The following is a 21,274-nucleotide window of genomic DNA, read 5'->3' as shown; positions in this document are numbered from 1 at the left end:
TCAACACCCCGGGTTCTATCTTGGTGTGCTAGTTTATTTTTCCTGCTGCATGACTCACACTTCAGAAGCATCATCACGATGGTTTGGTTAAATGCAGGTTGAATGCAAGGGCTTCCATGAGTCAGCAGGCAACAGTGGTCAATATAAAATATAAGGAAAATCCTTAATCATGCCAATGCTTCTCTTTTTTTCCTACCCCCCCTTTTTTTTTTTTAAAAAAAAAAAAACTCTAATCATTGTCCTAGATTATGAAATTTTGGTTTGCCAGAGTTGAATGTTTTTTTTCATAGAAGTCATCTATTCTACACCCACTTTTTTAATGTATAAAAGATAGCTAAAAAAATCTTACAGTCTGTATATGATAATCACTTCTTAACAAGTAAAAACAACGTCTGTGCAAGCCAGCCACTCATCTTTTTTCGAATTATGAAGGGTGGGAAGCATTATGAAAAGAATGAAAGTAGTGGAGCACTTTGTCCCCCTGTTATCTTTGCCAAAACAAAAAGAAGGAAATAAAAGGAAGAGTGAATAATCCTATGGTTGTACTTGGTCGATCTTCTAGGTACCCAGGGTAACCAATATTGCTAAAGCTGAACTCATAATTACGTATGCAAAAAATTACTTGCCAAAGTTTTTCCACAGAAATTAATACAAATCTGCTGCTTAGAGTAAAAAAAAAATATATAAAAAAATCCTTACAGCATGGTAACAATGCTTGTCCTGTAGAAGTCAATGAAAAGCTATCTGCAGTGTTTCCCATACCTTAGAGACAAGTTCCCCAAGAATGAATCATACAAAACACTTCTAGGGCCGAGATGCAAATTGAAGGGTTTCATCCAGACTTTCAGCTTTTCATTAGCTGATGAGGGAAAAGTCACTGAGCTGGCATTCCCTATCAGTTCCCATTCTCAGAGAAAGAACCCCACACCCCAAGCAGGCAGTTTCCCGAGGCTGCTGGTGGGTTCCAGCTGTGGGGTGGGAGCCCCAGGTCCACCTGCCCTAGGGACCACAACTGGCAGCAGGTCCAGGACGGCAGGGCCGGGCTCGGTGGCTGCACTGGGGCCAGCTACAGCTTCCTCCAGCACAGCGCCCAATGCTCTGCTCCTCACTTACACCACGGAGCTGACTGGTGTTAGCATCAGTACCCACGCTGCCCTCCTGACCCCAGGGACCAACACACAGGCCCCTCAACCTGCCGAAGCTCAAAGCACCAGCAGCTCCCGTGCAGGAAACCATTCAGCTGTGAATAAACGCCTCTTTGTGAGACAGCGTCTCCTGTCCAAGAGAAATCCTTGCTTGCCTGAGTATTGCAGCCTGCAGGATAAGTTGTTATACATTGGAATTTATATTTCTTTTTCTTGGCAAAAGCAAAAATATTAATGACATCATTTGCCTTAGAAGAATATAAACAGATCCAGGGTTATTTTATCAACCGATTCTGAATGCAAGTAGCATACTCAACTGTCAAAACAAGTAATACATCAGGGAAATCAAAAGCGTATTTTAATCAAAACGATCCCAATTCTAACTATAAACCAAATCATTAGTACAATTAGCATTACATGATTTTATTTTTTTTTTTTGAGTCAGAGAATCACCTTTAAAAAGCTACCATTGTTTACCAGGTATTGGATTTAGTTTCAATACTCCATACGATATCATGGGGTGAAAAAGTACTACACATTTCAATACTTGATTTTTAAAAATCTGAATTTTATCAACATAATTCAAGTTGGACCGTTGGATTAGAAGTGATGAGAACAAATAATTTTGCATCCTGAAGAGCAGTAACAGAAACAAACCCTACTGACCTAATACCCTTGCAGCATTAGCAAGACAAATGAGCAACATTCATCTTCCTGGAGAGAACCAAGATAATATTCCTGAGTGTGTATCACGGCTGCTCTCAAACACGCGTTACTGACCCCATAAATTCCAAAGACAGAGGATTACAATACAGCAGAAACAGACACACGGGAGACCACAGGCTACGTGCCATGGTGCACAGCAACGTACAGCCAGACACAAGGTACAAAGTGAGAACTCCCTAGGCATCCAGAGTTTGATTGAACAGATTTCAATTCTCAAAGGCAAATCAAAGAAAAATTGTTAGCAATTTGGCTTTCCGTGTCATCTTCTTTAGATGTTTCGATTTCTAACGTCCAACTTCAGCTTTCAGTTGTCACTTCAAAGCATTATGGTCTGGGAACTGCAATAAGAAGGAAAAATATAATTAGGCTGTACACCTATTTTGACCATGCACCTTTCTTTCATTTTCCATAAAAAGGATACGGTTTAGCATTAGATTGTCTTCATGGTCTGTACTGACTGATGCTAATTTTTGTTGACTTTCCCTATCACCAGTTAGAGAAAAGTAATAATTTCCTGACTGTACAGTACACCGAACTACTACACGTCTGTTAAAATCGGTGCAAGACTCAAATTTGTATTTTACTCACCAATACCTTCACGTTCTCTCATACAGAGACAAAATTCTATACTTCAAAAACCTTTATTTTTCTAAATCTTTTTTTGTGTACCTACCAACCAAAGTGGCAGAGGAAAATAAGTGCTGAACCCAGTTCTACTTTGGCCATTAACTTAGAGTTGAGTCAAAGTCCACTAAAGACTAAACTCTGTCCTCTGCATCGCAAGGACTGCTGAGGAGTCACCAAATCCACAGAACTGCCAGTAGAAGCAAACAAACCAACAAACCAACAAGAGCTATGGTGCTCCAACAGGGAGAAAGCACAAGCTGGGAGAAGGGAAGAAGGAAAGCTCATGCTGTTTTAGTCTGTTTTTGAATTAAACTTCGTTCCAATATTGTTGAGGCCCCTCTTAATGGGCTTTGCTGCACTCCTTGGTTTGCCTGGGGTCTCTCATTCTCATCAATCCCTTGCTGATCTCAGGAGGGAGGAGAACACTTGCCAGGGCACAGTGCGTGCTGCCCCAGTGAAACTTTCTCACAGCATGGCAGCAACATGTCCTGTGTTTGCCTGGGTGGGAACAATGCGTGATCAAGTGGATACAAACAGGTTAGGAGTCTATTCTGATCTTGTAAATCAAAGGTTTTGACTTTCCAGGAGTAAACCTCTGTGTCAGGCACACAGAATACTTGGGAGAGGAATCTAAAAGCTAATAAATATTGAGAGAATAATAAATTTTCTGGGTAGAATTATGTGACAGCAGTTGGCAGTTCTGAGAACAAAAGCTAAGTTTGTATCTAGAATCAAAGATCTAGTGCACATCCTCGAGTAATGGATGTCCTGAGATCTCCAGCAGCATTTGGAAGGGCTGGCTGACACACTGCCTGCAGCCATCCCACACCTCTGGGCTCTGTTTCTTCTCTGTTGGGATCAGGAGGAAATTCCCCTTCCTCTTCCCAGCACATAATTAAGCTTATGAAGGCTGGAAGGATTTTAGCCTTCCATTGAAGCTCTGGAGAACAGGCAAAATTAGAGATTAAGGTAGAGTGCCTGGGTAAGCTCAAGGGCATCTGGTTCACATGTCTTGGTCACACATTCAGATCTAAAGCTGTCATGAGACTTCACATCAAGGGGAGCTCTCCTTCATGCCAGACAGTCAGGGGCCTCCTTCTGGTGAAAGGAAAGGACCTTGCAGATGATGTGGCCTGCTTCCTAGAATCATTCGGGAAACCCGCCTAACAATTTATCTGCTACTGCAGGACCAAAGACGTTGGCAAGGCCTTTGATAAGCTGCAGCGTGACAAGTACAAAGTACAGTACAACAAAGCATATTCTGCACTGAAATACTGGTGCATCAAACTTCAAGTCTGTAGTTTGGCAGTTTCCAAAAGGAAACCAACCATCAGACTGGTTTAAAGTCAGGTGCTCATCCCTTGTTTTTCAGTTATGTCTAGTTCATTCCGTTGAAAAAGAATGATGTAAATTATTTATTTTTTTGCAAAGAAACATTAATCCTTTAGTCACCATATTAGCCCATCTCAAGCACAGCAAAAATCTGTGTATGACCAAAAGTCAAGAAAGGTTTCATTAATTTCTCCCTTGGACATATGTGTGTCAGTGTACTCATCTACCAGCACACATACACCTCACATATTTTAGGAGATCTGTCTTGAGAAGACATGATATGGCATCACATTAATTACCACATGTAAAGAACAGTTTAATCTACTGTGTGAAATACAGAATTTTGGATAGAGGAGTAGAAGTAGTACTTGAGTAGAAATTGTACTTGTAAAGCAACAAATGTTACTCAAATATTGGAGTCTGATGGAGGCTCTTTTGAAGCTGCTCGATGTATTTCAATGCTCTCAAAAAACTTGACGTGAAAAACGGGTAGTGCAAACACTCCTATTGAGCAATTTGATGCCTACACAAGTCTCCATTCAGGTTGACTTTAGCAGCTATCCCCATCACTCAGGCTCCAGGGATATCCCGTTTACAGCAGGAATCCACATGAACATCACATCACATCCACATCACATTCAGTCGTGACTGACAAGGATCACAAACCTTGCTGCAAAGGGAATGCTAATGATGAAAGCTTTAAAAACACACATGCAATCTGTATTTTTTTTACTATTTAAAAGTAATTTGAAAGTTAAGTGATGCAAGGTATACCAAGAGAACAGTTGCTGCATTTGTTCATTAACTTATTCCTGAGATTCAGCATAAATGATGAAAGAGCTCACGTGTCATTAGTGAGGAAGGGAGAGGATTAGAGAGGAAATTATTTGTAGAGTGATGGCACTAAGTCAACACCCAACTTACTGCAGCTTTCAGAGCTTGATCTAGGTCTTCCAGTAAATCTTCTTCATCTTCCAAACCAATGGACAGACGAATTAATGTATCACTGATTCCAAGAGCATCTCTATCTTCCTTAGGCACTGACGCGTGAGTCATGATGGCTCTGGAAGAAGAATTAAAAGCAGCATTTTTTCTAAGACATTTTATTTTTATTGGCAAAGATCAATCAAATTGGTTACCTGCCAGCATTCCCTGTAATTCCATTAAAACTTTATATCTTTTATGTACAACCTGATGGAGAGCCACAGATTGAAAGGGATCTTATCATCAAATTATGCAAATTATGTCAACTGCGGTGAAGTCAGTGGCTTTTATCTTCCAGCCAGCACAGTATTTCCAAACTACAAATGATAAGTACGAAGTGGATATTTAATAATCTGGAAGGAAGTAGGGAAAAAAAAATCATCTCTCTCTTCCTTCCAGATATATTTTAAATTTTCTGGTACGGAGTATTTAAAAGCTCTATTTTAATGGTTTGGAGAAAGATCTACAGCATACAGCATCCCATATAAAATCCCGTTACTTGTTTTTAACTTCTGGTTTCTAAGATCACTCATCAAACTACACCATTTAAGATGAAGAGTTTATTTTCCCCAGCTACGGAGGATATATGGAAATAGCTAAGAAGCTCTTTTTCCCGTGTGCTCAGTCACTGACATCCACCACTTGGCACTTCCTTCAGTATTTAAAGATTTGCTATTATTGTAAAATGAGAAACTGAAACGATTTAGAATATGTTTAGTCATAACTTTCCTTGTATTTTTTGACAAGCAAATTGGATTTCAGTAAAATAATCTAATTATATAAAAATCCTATTTTTAGCCTTTTAACCTAGACAGCAGCAACCAAGTATTACTAAAATCCCCACGGTCTGCTTGACGTGAAGACAGACACCGTTCAGAGCCGCATACCGAATATGCCCTCTTGTGTAAGCTGCCAGAACGGCAGGGCTCTGCCCGCACAAGCGGGATCAAATCCACTCAATTCTACTTATTCAAAACCACACTGATTACTTGGAATTGTGACCATGATCATAAACTGCAGCTCAGTCTCCCAGCAAAACCGAGGAAGTGTGGAAAGTATTAGCGGTAGTACTGCTGAAAATAGTGTAAAAGCCTTGCTAAAATTTACAGTGCTTATGGAACAATTTGTTCCACGGATCCAAGAGCTATCCGGTAATTCCGGACGCAGCCAGTGGCACCATAAAGCAATTCTGAGGAAATGGAAAAGTGACCGTTGCTGAACCTGCCTTGATATTTGTTTAAAACGCAGGTCTAGTTATAGCCAAGAGAGTTAGCCAGGAAGACAGAGACAAGCAGAGCAGCTCAGGCCATCTTTGCGCCCTTGCAGACGCTGCAGCTTCCAGGGGCTGCTCCTCTTCTGCTCCTACTAGAGCACTGTGTCCTTCTTACCTCTCCGCAGTAGGTTTGGAACAGCCTGTTTACTGTAACTGGGTAGTGCCATTTGTGTGTGTGTGTGCGGAGACTGCAAATAAATAAACAGCTCTGAGAAGCTGGTGCCACACAGCCACATTTCACTAGAGACGCTGAAAGGCAGCGCAGAGCAGTTTGGCTTTGACAGGACAGAGGTATACATGTTACTTAAACTACATGCACTTTTTCCTCCCCTATTGCTGGTTGTGTTTGCTGTTGAGATTTTTTAACAAGTGATTGTGGAAGAGGCCCACAGCAGGGAAGATTTGCACCCATCTGACGCCCGCCTTGGCAGATGGGTGACTACAGCCAATTCCCAGGCTGTGGGCAGGGAGCAGGGGAACCACCCAGCCCTTGCCCACAGTGCCTGCAGCAGTGCAGACTTCTCTGCAACCACAGGTCTGCACGTTCACCTCACACCACTCTGACTCCTTCACCAGGGTGAAAACACAGAGCTCCTCTCTCGTACTAAGGAGGTCTTTGTACTTCTGCTCCAGCCAAAGCACAAAACTGATTTTCACAAAAGCCACAGACGTTTCTGCAGTAGACACTGGCTTTTGTGTTGTACAACACAGTATTCTTGTATCTCAACTATATGCAAACTGTCTTAGCTTAGTACCCTAGAAAATTTTAGAACTCCCATAAAAATAGGCCAGGAACTCTTTTGTTACTCTGAAGCTTCTCGCAGACTGTTAGGATGAAGAATGACTTACGGATGCTCTGCTAGGCTCTCATATCCTCCCAGACTCTCAGCCAGTGCAAAAACCTGCAGGAAAACAGTAAACAGATGTTAACATAAAAAGTGTAAGGTTACAAATACTTAGACAGTGAAAGAACAAGGAAGTTCCATTTTTAGTACTACTGATTTTTTTCTATTTCTTCTTCTACAGTAACTTTTGTATTTTAAAAGGTGTCAGTTATAATAAGGGGAAAAGAAGTATACATTTAGCAGTTAAGAGTTATTAAGATTCAAAGTAAAGTATGCCTAAAATGGCTCTAAAGAGATGCTAATGCAAAACTAAAATTAAAACATGCCCATGCTGAGCAAATACAACTTAGAATTAGTTCCTATATCACACAGCACAGTCAGCAACACAGGAAGAGCAGAAGGGAAAATAAACATTAGGGCGCAGAGGCTGCCTGGACACCACCAGAGCTCTCATTCTGGTCAGAGGGAAGATGGAGCAGGCTGAGGGAACAAAATAGTCTCAGATCTCCAAATTTTCAATTAATGTTTAAGTGATTATAACCTATCCTTCCATACTCTTCTTCCAGCACCAGCAGTGCTCACCCATATTCACAGGTGACACCTCTGCTTTTCAGAGCTGCCAAATGGCAGATCTGTTTGGGTGGGGAGGGGTTGGGGGCTGGAAATTACGATTCTTCCCGCAAGGCTGCACTGATTTTTCCACTCATTCTTCCCTGGGCCTGAAGGCTAGTTCAGTGTTTTGAAAAACAGCTTAAATTTCTCAGTGCCTAAAAGGACACCTCTGAGTAATGGTTGCTGTTAGTTAAGTGGTATTTTTTAGCATTGATCTTTAAATTACGGGCATATATATTTGCGGATGTCAAAAAGGCTCTCTAGAGAGTCAACTGCACTCAAATACGTACGCACAATTCCTCTGCTGTGAATGCATTTACTGCCCTCAACAACGCTTCTGTATCAACCTAGTGACGAACTGATGGCTAGTGAAGTGACCATATCACACGGAATTATTCTGCAATGTAATTCATGGTGCTTGTTGCCAAAGCTGGGTGATTTCATGCACCAGGACCACTCAGGCAAAAGAATATTTTGTGGGAAAATTGTAGTTTTAGTATATCCATTTTCAGCTGACGATATTAACTGGTAAAGCAGACAGAAGTTCCATTTCATCTTGTCAATTATTACTGATTTGTTTTTCCAGGAGCAAAACAAAAAAAGTGCAAGAGCGGGAGGCACACTAACCAGAGACACAGAGTAGGAAACACATGAAAGCATACAGGCAGAACTAGTGTATTACAAAGACAAAAGCAAAATTCCTACGGTTCAGGTAAAATAAACAACTATTTTCCAAATTGAGGAACTCCCTCTTTGCTTCACGATCCATGTCATTTCTCAATGGCTTTTTCTCTTGACAAGTACTTTGAAATATTACAGCAGTATTACACCAGCCACAGCTTCTCTGCTTTCAAATACTAGGGGTAATTGCAAAAGGCTGGTATGTCAGCTCTTTGTGAGGAGCAATGCCTGGGCTAACCTGGAAATGCTACATCATTCCGTGTAAACAGACACCTCAAATGAGCTGAAGCACCCTTTTCTTCCCTCTCATTAGTGTCGCATTTATGCATAATCTATTATTTAGAGATGGTTACACCCAAAAGAAATTAGGAGCTTTAAAAGTACAGAGGAAGACTCCCTGCCCCAACAGAAAAGGCTCCCTGCCCCACTTGCTTCCATCATCGCACTCAGAGAGACAGATTCAATTCCCCTTAGGGCAGAGTATATTTACTGTCATTTACCTTTAAATTGTTGAGAAAGGCAGTAGCGTGTTCAAGATTTCCTTTAATGTAAAAGGTTATCATCCCAGGACAGCCAGTGCACTGCCGCTTGATCAGCTCATGCTGAGGGTGTGAAGGCAATCCTGAAATTTGTAGGAATTGCTGTAAGTTATTTCACATCACTTCAAAGAGTAAAGCAGCTCCCCCTGAACTACATAAAAACATCCTTCAGCTGGAAAGGAATGCAAGGGCCATTGCCAAGGCAGACACCTAACTGAGAGTCATCAGACGTGAGGAGTGTGCAAGCGACACGTACTATTGCAGTACCCACGTCCAGCCCCACGCCAGGACGCCACCCGCTCTGAAGCCTTGCCAACCTACCAGGGAAAATGACTTTCTCCACCCGGGAATCTGACTCAAGAAACCGAGCAACAGCTAGGGCATTGTGGAAATGTTGATTCATCCGGATCTTCAGTGTCTTCAAACCACGGTTGCACAGGTAACAGTCAAAAGGAGACGGGACAGCTCCAAGAGCTGCAGAAATTGAAACACAAAGTTACACATGAAAAAAAGAGGGCTTTATTTTTCAGTAAAACGAAATGCCGTCCTAATTTCCTAAATTTCTTCCACAGAAGAACAAGACACGTAACCACAGGTGCTGTTCGTGGGAGAAATGTGAGCTGCCCTGCACCTGCTGCTTTCTGTGTGTGCCATATCTCCTGCCCTGCTGCATGACACACAGAGCACGTACTTGCGTGCATGCACCATGCTTCCTCCTATGAGCCAGTATATTCAATTACATAGATTTTAAGGTATTTCCTATATTGACTACTTACAGTTTTGTAAGAATTTGAGCCTTTCGTAGAGGTCGTCACAGTTCACTGAAACAAGCCCCATTACAACATCGCTGTGCCCTAAAAATGCAAGGAGAACGTAAGAACAAAGTTATCTGCTCCAGGGTTCTGTCACAAACCCCCTCTTTTTCTCAGCCTCAGTGCTAAAAGAGCCCCATTTTGGCAAGGCCCTTGATTCCTTCTCATTACCACAGCTGTCCGTCCATTACCACAGTTGCACCCTCACATGAATCATAGGCAGATTTGTTTTTTCTGAGGCTCACCTTGGCGGTGTGCTTTGCTGCACGCTGCCCTTATGCCCCCAGGTGCCTACCAAACCCGCTGCAGCTAGCTGCAAGAAAGCAGGACTTTGTACAGACATCGCTGAGCTCCTGTGGGGCAGCAGCAGCCGCCTGCTGTTTAACGAGAGCAAACCCCAGCCAGAATGCTTCCACTTTTATCTGCACCACAAGCGGACGTGTGGTTACAGCGCAGCCACCGCAGCCGAGCTACCTCTTAGTCTGGATTGTCTGGGAAGTGAACGTGCTTTTGAACAGGCTCCAGCACTGCCATATAAACTCCCTTGAACTTCGATATAATTTCCGGCAGCTACCTTGTACAAAGCCTTGCATTTGGTTTTACAGCTGTATGAACATGGCGCATTTCCAAACCCCACTTTTGGCTTTTTCTTGCCCTAGATAGGTCTGTAAGACCAGCTGAACTTGGGGGGAGCCAGAGTTTGAAAAACACAACCTCATCTTGTGGATTTGTTCTCCTCATTAAGGCCAACCATCTGGGCATGATCACAGTGCAAACCGTGTTTGCACAACATCACTCGCCGGTGCCATTAGCAGCAAGTTGGCAATAGCTATGTGCAGATTTATCAGTAGCAAAAGGAGTTTAAAAGCTTCCATCACACATGGAAGAGGTTCAAGAGGTGAATGCAGAAAGGCTCAACAGTAGCTGGAACAGCTTTTAAATAACCAGCCTGAGTCGTGTTGAATTCCAGTACCTACCGTTCATGTACTTGGTTGCAGAATACATGCAAATATCAGCCCCCAGGGACAATGGACGCTAAAACGATATGAAAATAATAGGTCTGATTAAACTTATTTTTGCCCTCTGGTTCATTTCAAGCTATCCAGAAACACTGTGATCAAACACAGAAAGTAACACTAGAAAGAGAAACTAAGAGAAAAACACAGAAATCCTAACACAAAAGACAAAAGCTGAGAATGAAGCAAGACAGAACGTGAGACAGAAAGCAGCAGCACAGGAAGGCACTCAATTCATGGTAAGCACAATAAAAGAACCCATAATAAATAAAACACAATTTGAAAACACTGGTCTAATTCTCACTGGCTTTAGTGAGGGAATAGAGCAATTAGAATGAAGTGAATGCAGCTAACATGCAGCATGTTCACACAGGAAAAAAAATAGTTATATTGCTTAGCTGGGGCAGGGAGAAGTAATGATGTTTAAAGTATATTTCCTTAAAAGAGGAAGGCCTCCACAAAAATTATAACATTTCAGAGTTCTCTGGAGATCAGTATGGGTGATACTGCATTAAAAGAACAACTGAACACCTGCAGAGAGCACAAAGGGGTTGGTTTGCCAAGTCTCTCTTCTCTAAGGCACTCAGCTTTCCTCACAGAAGCCTTTTTAAGGGGAGAGACAAACCAAGATGATGATGGGCAAGAAGTAATGAACAATCTTCTTTCTAAATTAGTCACTAAGTAAAGGACTTTGTGGTATAATATAAACTTATTATAAGGACTGAAGAGTACTAATAAATTAAAGGGTGATAAAGCAAGCAGATTTAGAATAAAAGAACGCTGCTGTCAGCTGAAGCACGTAAGTCTACTCAGGGAACATGGATAATGTGCATTCCCAACGTGCAGCCAAGAGGATGGTAGCATAAACACCAGTGCCTTTTACATTCAATATTACTATACAAACCACTCTAAAATTATGATTTTCTTAGTACAGTGTATCAGCAGGAGTCTGGAGGAGTTTAAAGACATTACCTATTACGCTTACTAGGCCTAATTATTACAACTCACTTTCTCCTAGGAGCAGGCCAATAAAAGATACATTAACTAGCTCACATATCCAGATGCTCAATTTTCTTCTTTCACACACATCTTTCAGAAATAAAATAAAGGTTGAAAAAATCAGAAAGCCTTTGGTATGTGCAAGACAAACTCGAGTGCTGCTCTAGCTAAGCATTAATGCCTTCTAAAAGGCTCTGTTAAGGACACTGAGTTCTCTGTAAATTAACAAAAGCAGACACCTTTCCTTTTGTGCTCCAAAATAAGTTTCTCTTTAGACCTAAAATATAAGGGAATAGGTTGGTCTCCAGGGAAACACACAGGGATATTTCTAGCCCATGTTAAGATGAACAAGACTTTGAAGTTTCTTATCAAGACAGTTTTAGAATTTTAAAAATTGCCTTTACTTCATGTACTCCAGTTATAAAAGCAGAAAAAAATAAATCATAGAATCAAAAAGATGATCGACCTCCATGATCATCTGGTCCAACCATCCCCATTCCAGCAATATTACACACTAAATCGTATCCCTAAATACCACATCCAACCTTTTCTTAAATGAGTTGTCTGAGGTCAAAATTACAATCTTAAGCCACACATTCATCAAAATATTAAAGAAAAATGTAACTTTAATAATCTCAGAGACACAGTCAATATATTTTGCTTATTTTAACTTTTTTCTCCACTTCCTTTTTGGAATACCAGGTGGTATGGTACAGATCATGAACAGCACATATAAAATAACTGGTAGAAAAAGAGCAAAGGTAGAAAACAGTACACTATTTAACAGGTCTGCTATGATTCCCATCAGCTAGATCTAACAAATCTGTGACTTTTGAATGACAGAGAAGCCTTTCTCCCAGTGGCTTAACTTACTTTCTTGATTGCTTAACTGTTTACTTAACCTCTAAGCTATGTTGTTTTTGTCGGTATCAGACTGGTGTATAGCTAGCTATAAAATACTTTGCATGCCATCTTTGCTAATTTAGAGAGGAGCAGAGCATTGGTTCTATTTAGAAGCAGGACAGGCAATTTACAACACACGTATCAAAACCACAGTTTGTTGGCAGTGGCTCCATTTTAAAAATGCATCTTTGAATATACTGAAATAATGCGGTAATTATAAACAAAGGCACTTACCTGGAAATATGCAGACATAAAAGTGTTGTCTACTACCAGAAGAACATCCTTATGCTTATGTACAACATTGGCACAGCCCTGAATATCAATGACCTTCAGCGTGGGGTTTGTGGGTGTTTCAATCCAAACAAGCTGTAGTGATTCAACAATACAAAACATCGGTTTAGAGATACAACAGTGCTGGTACTATCTCTGCTACGTGTATACATGCATAATGCAGTGTGCAAAGCAAACCTTTCCTCTCTTTTATGTATTTTTAAGGGTGTCAGTCTAAAAAACTAGCAATGCATGAATATCCAGGCTTCTCTCTCCACACATAAACACAGGTTACTTTTCTCATCATTTATCATCACCATCTGTATCACTCAGGATAATTTTCTTATCATCAGTTCCACCATCACAAACACTACATCTTTATTTTAAGAAATTAATTTAGAAGTCATAAGGGCTTTTAAACATAACAGGAGCGACTAGCACCATCCCAAAGCATTGCTTATTCATTTTCTTATGACAACTGCTATTCCACTAACCACAGCTCTGGTCTGTGGTGGGGCCGCTGCAGCTGTGCCCCAGCCTCCTCCCACAGAGGCCACCCCGTGCCCTCGCCACTGCCAAAACATTGCCACATACACCCAATCCACCAGTAGCACCAATAACATTATTTAAGAACATTAAGCAAATAAGCTTAGTTTTTTTTTTTCTCTCCCCTACCTTAGTTTCTGGTGTAATTGCAGCTTCCAGCTGTTTCAATTTTGTACAGTCAACAAAAACTACATTTATACCCATCTTCATGGCTACTTGCCTGAAGTACCTGTTTGTACCTTTAAAAAAAGAAAAGGGAGAGAAATGACACAAAGTGAAACAATCTCCCTAACTTTCCTTCACTGACCTCCAGTCTCTTGCATGCATCCACAGAAAATCAGCAGTGTGTGGTTTTGTGCCATACGCTACAAAGGGCTGATTAGTATTATTTTATTTCTGAAGCCTCTAAAGATTGTTGTGTTTTTAAACATAGAAAAAGAAAAGTGGGAATCATGCTGATTATGAAGTACTTTTAACAAATAGTTGCTCATTTTTTTTGTTTGTTTGTTGTTGTTGTTTTTTTTTTGATTGGAAAACAAAACAGAAAATGAAATCCTTTTGCTGGCAACCGAGCAAGCGCTCACAGTCACTAGGTGCTGTTCTTCCAGCTCTTTGGTATGCACAAGCAAGCGCTTGCAGTTTTTACTTCAATTTTCACCGACCCTGGATACAATGACAACTTTATTCGATCTTGTACTTTCAAGGTCTTCCTTCTTTTTAGTAAAAAATTTGGGAGAGGAAGAATCAAGGGGTAGACTCCAGATACTGTGTTGCTTATCATTCTGTTAAGTTAGCATGTAATGAAGAACTTAAAAAATTGATTATTCCTTCCTTTCTGTTCCTTTCTGTTTCCTTTCTTTTGGAAGCCTTTCCCTGGAAAGCTTATAAGAAAAAAAAAATGCTCATTGATCACTAGATATGTAACATATTGACCACCTGGCAACACAGCCTGGATTAAAAATTAATTTGTTAGGTCTTTCTGCCAAGGTTATTCAACATTTATTCACTTCTGCAGAATGTCAGCTGCCATCTTGCCATAAAGGCATAGGACATGCAGGGTTAGATTCTGTCTGAGCACTGTGTGAATGATTTTTATTTTAGAAAATACTTGAATTTCTACAATAAACTATATACTGGCTTCTCTCTTGTGTTGTAGGGAGCTTATTCAAGCACAGGAAATTTTCACATAGGCTGTGAACTCTACAAACACAACCCACAGAAAAGCTGCTTTGTAGTAGTTTTATGTACTTTTAATAACAGCCCACCACACAAAACGTTTGTTGGAAATGAGTGGTTACACTGAAGGAAGCCCTTCTAAAAATTACATCAGTGGCCTAGAATTCAGAGGTGTCAACTTCCTCCAGCTCCTCCTCACGCATCCCAAAACTCAGCATCTCCTAAGCTTATCCCAGCCAATATACTTTCCACCATGGCCCTTGAGAGCTTCTCAGTTTTTTTTTCTGTTCTTCTGACAAACTTGAATACTGGGGACTCACTTGATTTAGCAAGCACAGTACGGCCATCCTAACCAACAAGGCTTTTTACAGTGAAATTCATCACTACAAAACTGCTGTAGGCTGGGCCTTTAATGAACGGGTGAACTGGTTTTGCTGGAAAACTGCACCCATGGGCCTTTTGGGAGTGAGGGACTGATAAAATGCTTTGACCAAATTGCTTTGATTTACTGAGTTCCGCGGTGGGAGAGCTGGAACGAACGGCGCAGACTGCTGAGTAGGGGTTTCTGCTGTCTTCGCTCAGCTTGGTTTCAGGTGTCCTTTGGAGAAGGGCTATCTGGCATGACAGAGCTCAGATAGTAAAATCAAATGTGTGTGTTTCTGTTTGATGTGCACAGGCGTACAGAACTGGCTGGCAAACAGCAGTCACTCCTAGCCGTGAGAAAGGTGGTTACTCTTGCTAGAAAATTTTCAAGCTATTGCTTGGGAAAACGCTCCTTGTTGCTGGCCTCTCCAACCTTCCTTTGAAAACAGAGCAGATTTGATCTCTTTGTGTCAAAGTTTTGAAATAGTTGGAGGGCAATGAAGGAAGATGATGAGCTTCACTGGTCTGTGAAACACAAGAGTGGGGCACTGAGGGCACTGACAGTTGCAGGGGATCCTGGCAGACTTCCCTACTGCAGACTTTTGGGTGGCGTCAACCTTTTGAAGGACTTTGGAAGAAGTGGATACACTCTGTTACTGGGGAGATTTTTGGAGGAATGGCTCAAAAAAAATATGCAAGATCACAACCTACTAGTGGGCTGCAGTGTCACTGTTGCATTTGGAAGACATGGCCATGACAGACACAAGTTTTGCATTCTGGGAAGATGACAGAATAGAGTTGTTTAAACAGTCCAGCCAAAATGCAGGTTGGTAAAGGATCAAGTCTGAGAAATGAACAGTAGAAATAACAGAAGCTGGAAAGCTGTACTATGTTGGACTGAAGACAAATCTGTGCAAAGCTAGGATATTGCTATTTTTCCCTCATAATAGCATACGTTCCTAGTTAGCTATATTTTTGAAGCCTCCATATTGTGCAGCAGATTTTTTCAAAGTTGAATTTCTACCACCAGACTCAGACAGGACTGTTCTGTGTTCTCATGAAGTCAAAAAACTTTTAAAAAAAAGTTAGATCAATTCAGAAAGTTCAGGAGAAATGCAAGTAGATACATTTAATCATTTGCACAATGAAGATCAAAAACACACTAGTGCCTTACTTACCTCCATAGACATCATCCATGCAGATAATTGTATCTCCTGCCTTTAACAGGTGAGTAATATTCAAAGTAGCAGCTAAGCCAGAAGCATAGGCTAAACCTAAAACCAGAGAAAAGTGGCAGACAGACCATATTTTAATATGATACAACCTTGTCAAACTTGCCTTTGCATTCTTTACTTTGCTTTTAAAGGAAACCTGTTCTGTCACTCTCCCCTGTGCTATCTCGCTCTCTAAGGAGATTCAATAAAAGCAGCAGGCCTTTTCTACACAAGGCGTGACCCACAAAGAACGCAGGTAGCAGCGGCTGCCTGCCTCACCCTCATGTCACCGAATTCAGCGCTGCTACACGAGGATGAGCTTAAGACAGGGAACACCATGCTTGGGTTTAGCTAAGGCAGTTGATGATGCAAGAAGCAAAGTCACGATACGGGGAGCAGGGACTGAGCTGGGCCTCCTGAAGAAGCACCAAGCTCCTGGCACCGCACCGAGCAGCTCTCACACGTTACCAGCAGACACCGGCTGTGAAAGCCTTGCTGCTGAAGTACAGCTGGTGACAACTCAGTGTCCTTGTCTCCCCAGAATACGTGTACTATAGCCACCATCAAGAGGTGCACGATTTCCCTCAGGAACCTGTTACTACTTACAGTATTTAGCTCCATCCAGCGCAGCCACGGCCTTCTCCAGGCAGTTCCGGGTGGGGTTTCCACTCCGGCTGTATTCATAGCCCTGTTGTGAAAGCAAGAAAGAAATACAACTTTAGAGAGAGCTGTGAGAAAGTTTTGGACAATAAGAGTTCTAGGTTTCTTGGCAAGCACTGAGGTTACCCATCCACCTTTCCCAGTAACAGCGGGCTGGTTTTCTGTGCTCACACAACATCCAGTTGGGATCCATCCTTCCTGTCAAGTCTACTTGTTGTTAAACTACCGCGAGCCATAGCAAGACATTTATTTGAGCTTTACCTGAATTTATAACAGATACTGACACTGTGTTGATTCCCCCTGGAGCCAGAAGCTGGGTTTGCTCTAAAGGGGTGTCTGGAGCTCAGCTGCAGCACCGGGCGGCCACCGCACCGCTGGCAAAGCCAAGGGCCGGGCGTTCAGCTGCTACCGACTGCAAGGCCCTGCCTCGGAACTGGGACAGCTGAGGCACGTTTAAGTGTCACACAACTTTAAAAATCAAGCTTTAGGTAAAGAAAATCTAGACTGCTGTTGATTGACGGGCTGTATCTCAATGATTAAAGAACTCAGAGAAAACAAATTCTCTGTTCTTTGAGGAGAACCCGTGTTCTAGACAGCACCCGCTGGTCTTTGACTATTCATCTCGTTGCAGCGATTATCTAAGCGGATGTTAATCACGTTGTTTAAATCTACATGAGCCGGAAAGCCCATTATGCACCCCAAAGTGCTCCGTGATGCCTCGGAGGCCCAGCCCCACCAAATGAGGAGCGCCTCCGCTCCAGGTGAGCTCAGCGGAAGCCACCCGTGTCGCTCAGACCCAAATATTGGGTAGTTTGAGCCCGATCACATACCCCTGAAATTAACTCTGGAATTCCGGTGATGACTGGTGATCACCTGAGCAGCTGCCAGGAATGCTTCAGTACTTGAGACAAGAATTGAAATGCCTTCAAAGTGGTCTCCAAGCCCTTTATGGACATCCCCAACCTGAGGATGGTTTCTAGGAGAACACTGAGGGACATCTCATATTGCTTGCCCTGTTCTCCTACTTTTTCCGCCTCCAGTCACTTGTGGAGAAGAGGCCCTGGTCTGACACAGCGCCTGTCAGAGCAACGTGCCCCATCTCCATGATGCTCTGCTTCAAAGACGCAATAGGGCACCTGCAAATGCCAGTCTGTACCAGATAAAAAGCTACCAAAAGCCCCAATGTGGAATTCCCTGGCATGCAGTCATGCCAGGTTCCACGTTTCTGTGCAGCAGCTTTTACACAAATACCGAAAAAGAAGAAAATATATATTCATAATGCAAGGGTGCACTTGTGGCACCAAGAACCTGTGTGAGCATCTTGGTATTTGCGTGCTTTCCGGATTTCTGCTTAATGACAACTTCATCACGTTCAGGAATCTCACCGAGCTTCCTGCAAGGCGGCCGCGGTATCACCAGCACGTGAACGCAGCGCCGTGAGGCTGCTGCTCCCGCGGTCTTCACAAAGCTATCTGCTCACCCTATGCAAACTGCAGGCTGGGTTACAGATCCTGCACGGCATCAAAGATCACAAGGCAAAAACTCCTACACTCCAAGCAGCAAAGCGTGACACCCAGGCCCGGGGTTTGAACAAATCCTGATTTGTGTGTTGCAAATTTGGGTTATTTCCCTCGTACGCACACTGCGGCCATGGGAAACTTCACGACCATTCAGTGCAAACACTTGCAGCGCTTTATAAAACGCATCCCCAAACTACTTGTGGAATATTTATTCCATCAGGAAGGCCAATCAAAGCAATCTCTTACATGATCTGTGTAAATGAGAGGTATGTTCCACCCAGCCCAGAGGGAAAGAGAACTATTGTTAGCACGCAGCCTTAACAAAGACCTGGGAGCTCAAAGCGTCCCACGGCTGCCTGCCCGTGGTGCAGCTGCCAGCACCTGCCTCTGCCCCTGCCTCCACCAGCGCAGGGTGTCCTGCGGCCCTCGGGGCCACACGGTGCCTTCTGTGGGACGAGGGTGTGTGGTGGGACAGCAGGGGACAGTGCAGGATAGCACTGGGCAGGACAGGGCAGGATGGTGCAGAACAGCACAGGACAGAGCAGGACAGCACAGAACAGCCAGGTTATTGTAGGATAGAGCAGGATAGTGCAGGATAGAGCAGGATAGAGCGGGACAGCACAGGGCAGGACAGTGCAGGATGGTGCAGATCAGCACAGGTTAGTGCAGGATAGAGCAGGATAGCAAGGAACAGAACAGGATAGAGCAGCACAGCATAGGATGGCATGGGATAGAGAAGGATAGAGCAGGACAGTACAGGATAGAGCAGGATAGCACAGGATAGAGCAGCACAGGACAGAGCAGCACAGCACAGGATAGAGCAGGACAGCACAGAACAGCACAGATTATTGTAGGACAGAGCAGAATATCACAGGATAGAGCAGGATAGAGCAGCACAGGACCGAGCAGCACAGCCCAAGATACCACAGCACACGCTTTATCCCAGGACCCAGCACGAGGCACAGCCACCTCCGGCTGCGGTGCCCCCTGCTGCAGGCTGGGGGTGCCTGGGGGTGCCCGCCGGGCTCGGGGCAGCCCACGGGGGGTGCCACAAAGCCTCGTGGAAGGTCACCCCGGCCCCAGCGCCAACACCTTCCGCTTCCCGGCCCCGGCCCCGAGCCCCGCCGCACTCACCGCGTGCTGCCCGGGGGCCCGCTGCTTGAACGTGGTGGAGAGCGACAGCGGCGGCACCACCGCCCCCGAGCGCCACTGCTCGGGCTCCTGCCCGGCGTGGATGGCCTGCGTGGCGAAGTGCCCGAAAGGCGCCAGGAAGCCCCGAGCAGCGCCGCGCTCCATGGCCCAGCCCCGACTGCCGCCGGCCCCCCCCCGGCCCCGCCACCACCGCCACCGCCACCGGCACCGCCCCGCGGGGGGCACGGCGCGGGCGGGGCCTCGCCGCCGCCACGCATTGGCCCGGCCACGGCCCTCGGGGGGGGTGTGGGGGCCGTGTTTGTGCTCAAAGATTCTCCTCACGTTCTCAAAACACCCTCCTAACGCTTACAGCTTCTTCCCTGAACGCTGAACTTTAAATAATTTCGTAAAAATTGGGAGGAAGTGCAGAGAAAATCTGCATTTGAGTGGAAGAAATACACCATTTAGCCTGTTTTTCAGCCCAGAGCAGAAGTATGAAGTTTAGGAACGAATTTAATCCTCTGGTGGCAAATCTGCATCCCGTAGGCCTGTTGGAAATGCCCACGGAAATCGCTCAAAGCGCTGCTCTGAACCTGCTGGGCCCTCAGTCACCAAGTTTCTTCACCAAAAGGAATTAATACTTTAATTTATAAAGCAGCCATTGAGGCTGCAAGGTCTGAAATTTTCTTGCCTACTTTTTCCCGTGGAATGTCATTTTCTCCACAGGTCTTTGTCACTTTGGCAGGCGTACTGCTTTGTAGCATCTCTCCCAAGCCAGCCATTCCGAACACCTGGGAAAAGGAGAAGTTAATTTCTCTCCAGCTGGCAAATCCCATCCAGTGTCCTCCAGGGCTTCATTTATTTCTGTTGCCTTTTGGAAATAGGAGAGCAACAGGAGAGCATTTCTCTTTGCTGGGGTGTTTTCAAGATTCTGCTAGGCTCTCTTTACAAGTTTAAATGTTAGGCACACTTACAGTATATATATTTTTATTTCCTACCTACTGTTGGGTTTTGAACATTTTTTGTTTTAGTCTTTTATTCCTCCCTGTTTTGTGACCTGTTCATTTACACACTGAAAAAGCTGGCGTTGTTCCTACAGGAATATACCCATGAGCAATCACTGCTCTATATTATTTGCTTCCTGCACGAGGAATCCCGTAAGTGAAGTTTTGTTAGGCTCACAGCCCAAAAACCTGCAGAAAATGCAGTTTTGCGTGGTCACAATACCTGATCCTACTTTTATCTAAATTGCCTGGTGCTTGGAAGGGGTGAGTTAAGTAGCTCAGGAAGATGGAGAATACAAACACGACAAAGGTAAGTTGTTAGATTGTTAGATAACAAAACAAAACAGATCTCTCAAGGGTTTGTAGGTGCACAGTCCTAGCAAGGGAGGACACCTGCCTGTGCTGCAAACTCCAGGGCAGTTGCCATTAGTAATGCACTCATTATGGGCTGAATAAGGGGCTCCCTAATAAGCTGGTAAACAGTGACCTCATGCCTCTGCCTGCTCTTGGCTGGCTTTTGGTAATTACAAGGGCACCGTGAAGCTCTGAGCACCCTGAGGAGCGTCAGGAGAGCCGCGCTCCCTGCAGGACTGGCTCTTGTGGGGTGTTTGTGGACGGATAGTGGACGGATGGTGGGGTGCCCATGGCCTGGCCACATCCACGGCATCAGCCTCTGTTGGAACGGGTTTGGGTTTCCTCCAGCAACAAGAAAACCCAGGGAAACCTCACAGGATGGACCAAGGGACTGCAGAATGGAAGTGATGTGGGATAATTTTTTTTGGACTCGATGATCTTGAGGTCTCTTCCAACCTAGAAATTCTGTAAAAGTGACTTGTGCAGAACTCCCTGCTCGTTACAAACAGCCGTGCTGCCACACTGCTGTCGGCGGGTGCTGA

The 21,274-nt window shown here is 43.8% G+C and overlaps 1 protein-coding gene across 1 annotated transcript; it reads right to left on the bottom strand.

Moving 5' to 3' along the window:
* Positions 1–1,481: 1,481 nt before the first annotated feature.
* CTH (cystathionine gamma-lyase) lies at positions 1,482–19,579 on the bottom strand. Its single transcript, XM_027463185.3, has 12 exons — positions 19,378–19,579; positions 16,670–16,751; positions 16,028–16,123; positions 13,440–13,549; positions 12,729–12,860; positions 10,554–10,611; positions 9,541–9,618; positions 9,086–9,238; positions 8,726–8,847; positions 6,937–6,989; positions 4,755–4,893; positions 1,482–2,209 (listed from the first exon to the last, which is right to left on the bottom strand). The coding sequence occupies exons 1-12, from the start codon at positions 19,537–19,539 to the stop codon at positions 2,183–2,185; spliced, it is 1,212 nt and encodes a 403-aa protein (XP_027318986.2). The 5' UTR covers positions 19,540–19,579; the 3' UTR covers positions 1,482–2,182.
* Between the last annotated feature and the right edge of the window lie 1,695 nt (positions 19,580–21,274).

The sequence above is a fragment of the Anas platyrhynchos genome, chromosome 8 (assembly GCF_047663525.1).
Source record: "Anas platyrhynchos isolate ZD024472 breed Pekin duck chromosome 8, IASCAAS_PekinDuck_T2T, whole genome shotgun sequence".
NCBI classification, from domain to species: Eukaryota; Metazoa; Chordata; class Aves; order Anseriformes; family Anatidae; genus Anas; species Anas platyrhynchos.
Note: the sequence above shows the minus strand (reverse complement) of the source record. Positions and strands in the feature narration are given on the sequence as shown.

Coding starts and splice junctions, on each gene's coding strand:
- CTH (XM_027463185.3), bottom strand. CDS start 19,539: ATGGAGCGCGGCGCTGCTCGGGGCTTCCTGGCGCCTTTCGGGCACTTC. Junction 16,124..16,669: donor GCTGGATGGAGCTAAATACT/GTAAGTAGTAAC, acceptor CTCTGGTTTTAG/GTTTAGCCTATGCTTCTGGC. Junction 9,239..9,540: donor GCTCAAATTCTTACAAAACT/GTAAGTAGTCAA, acceptor CAATTTCTGCAG/CTCTTGGAGCTGTCCCGTCT.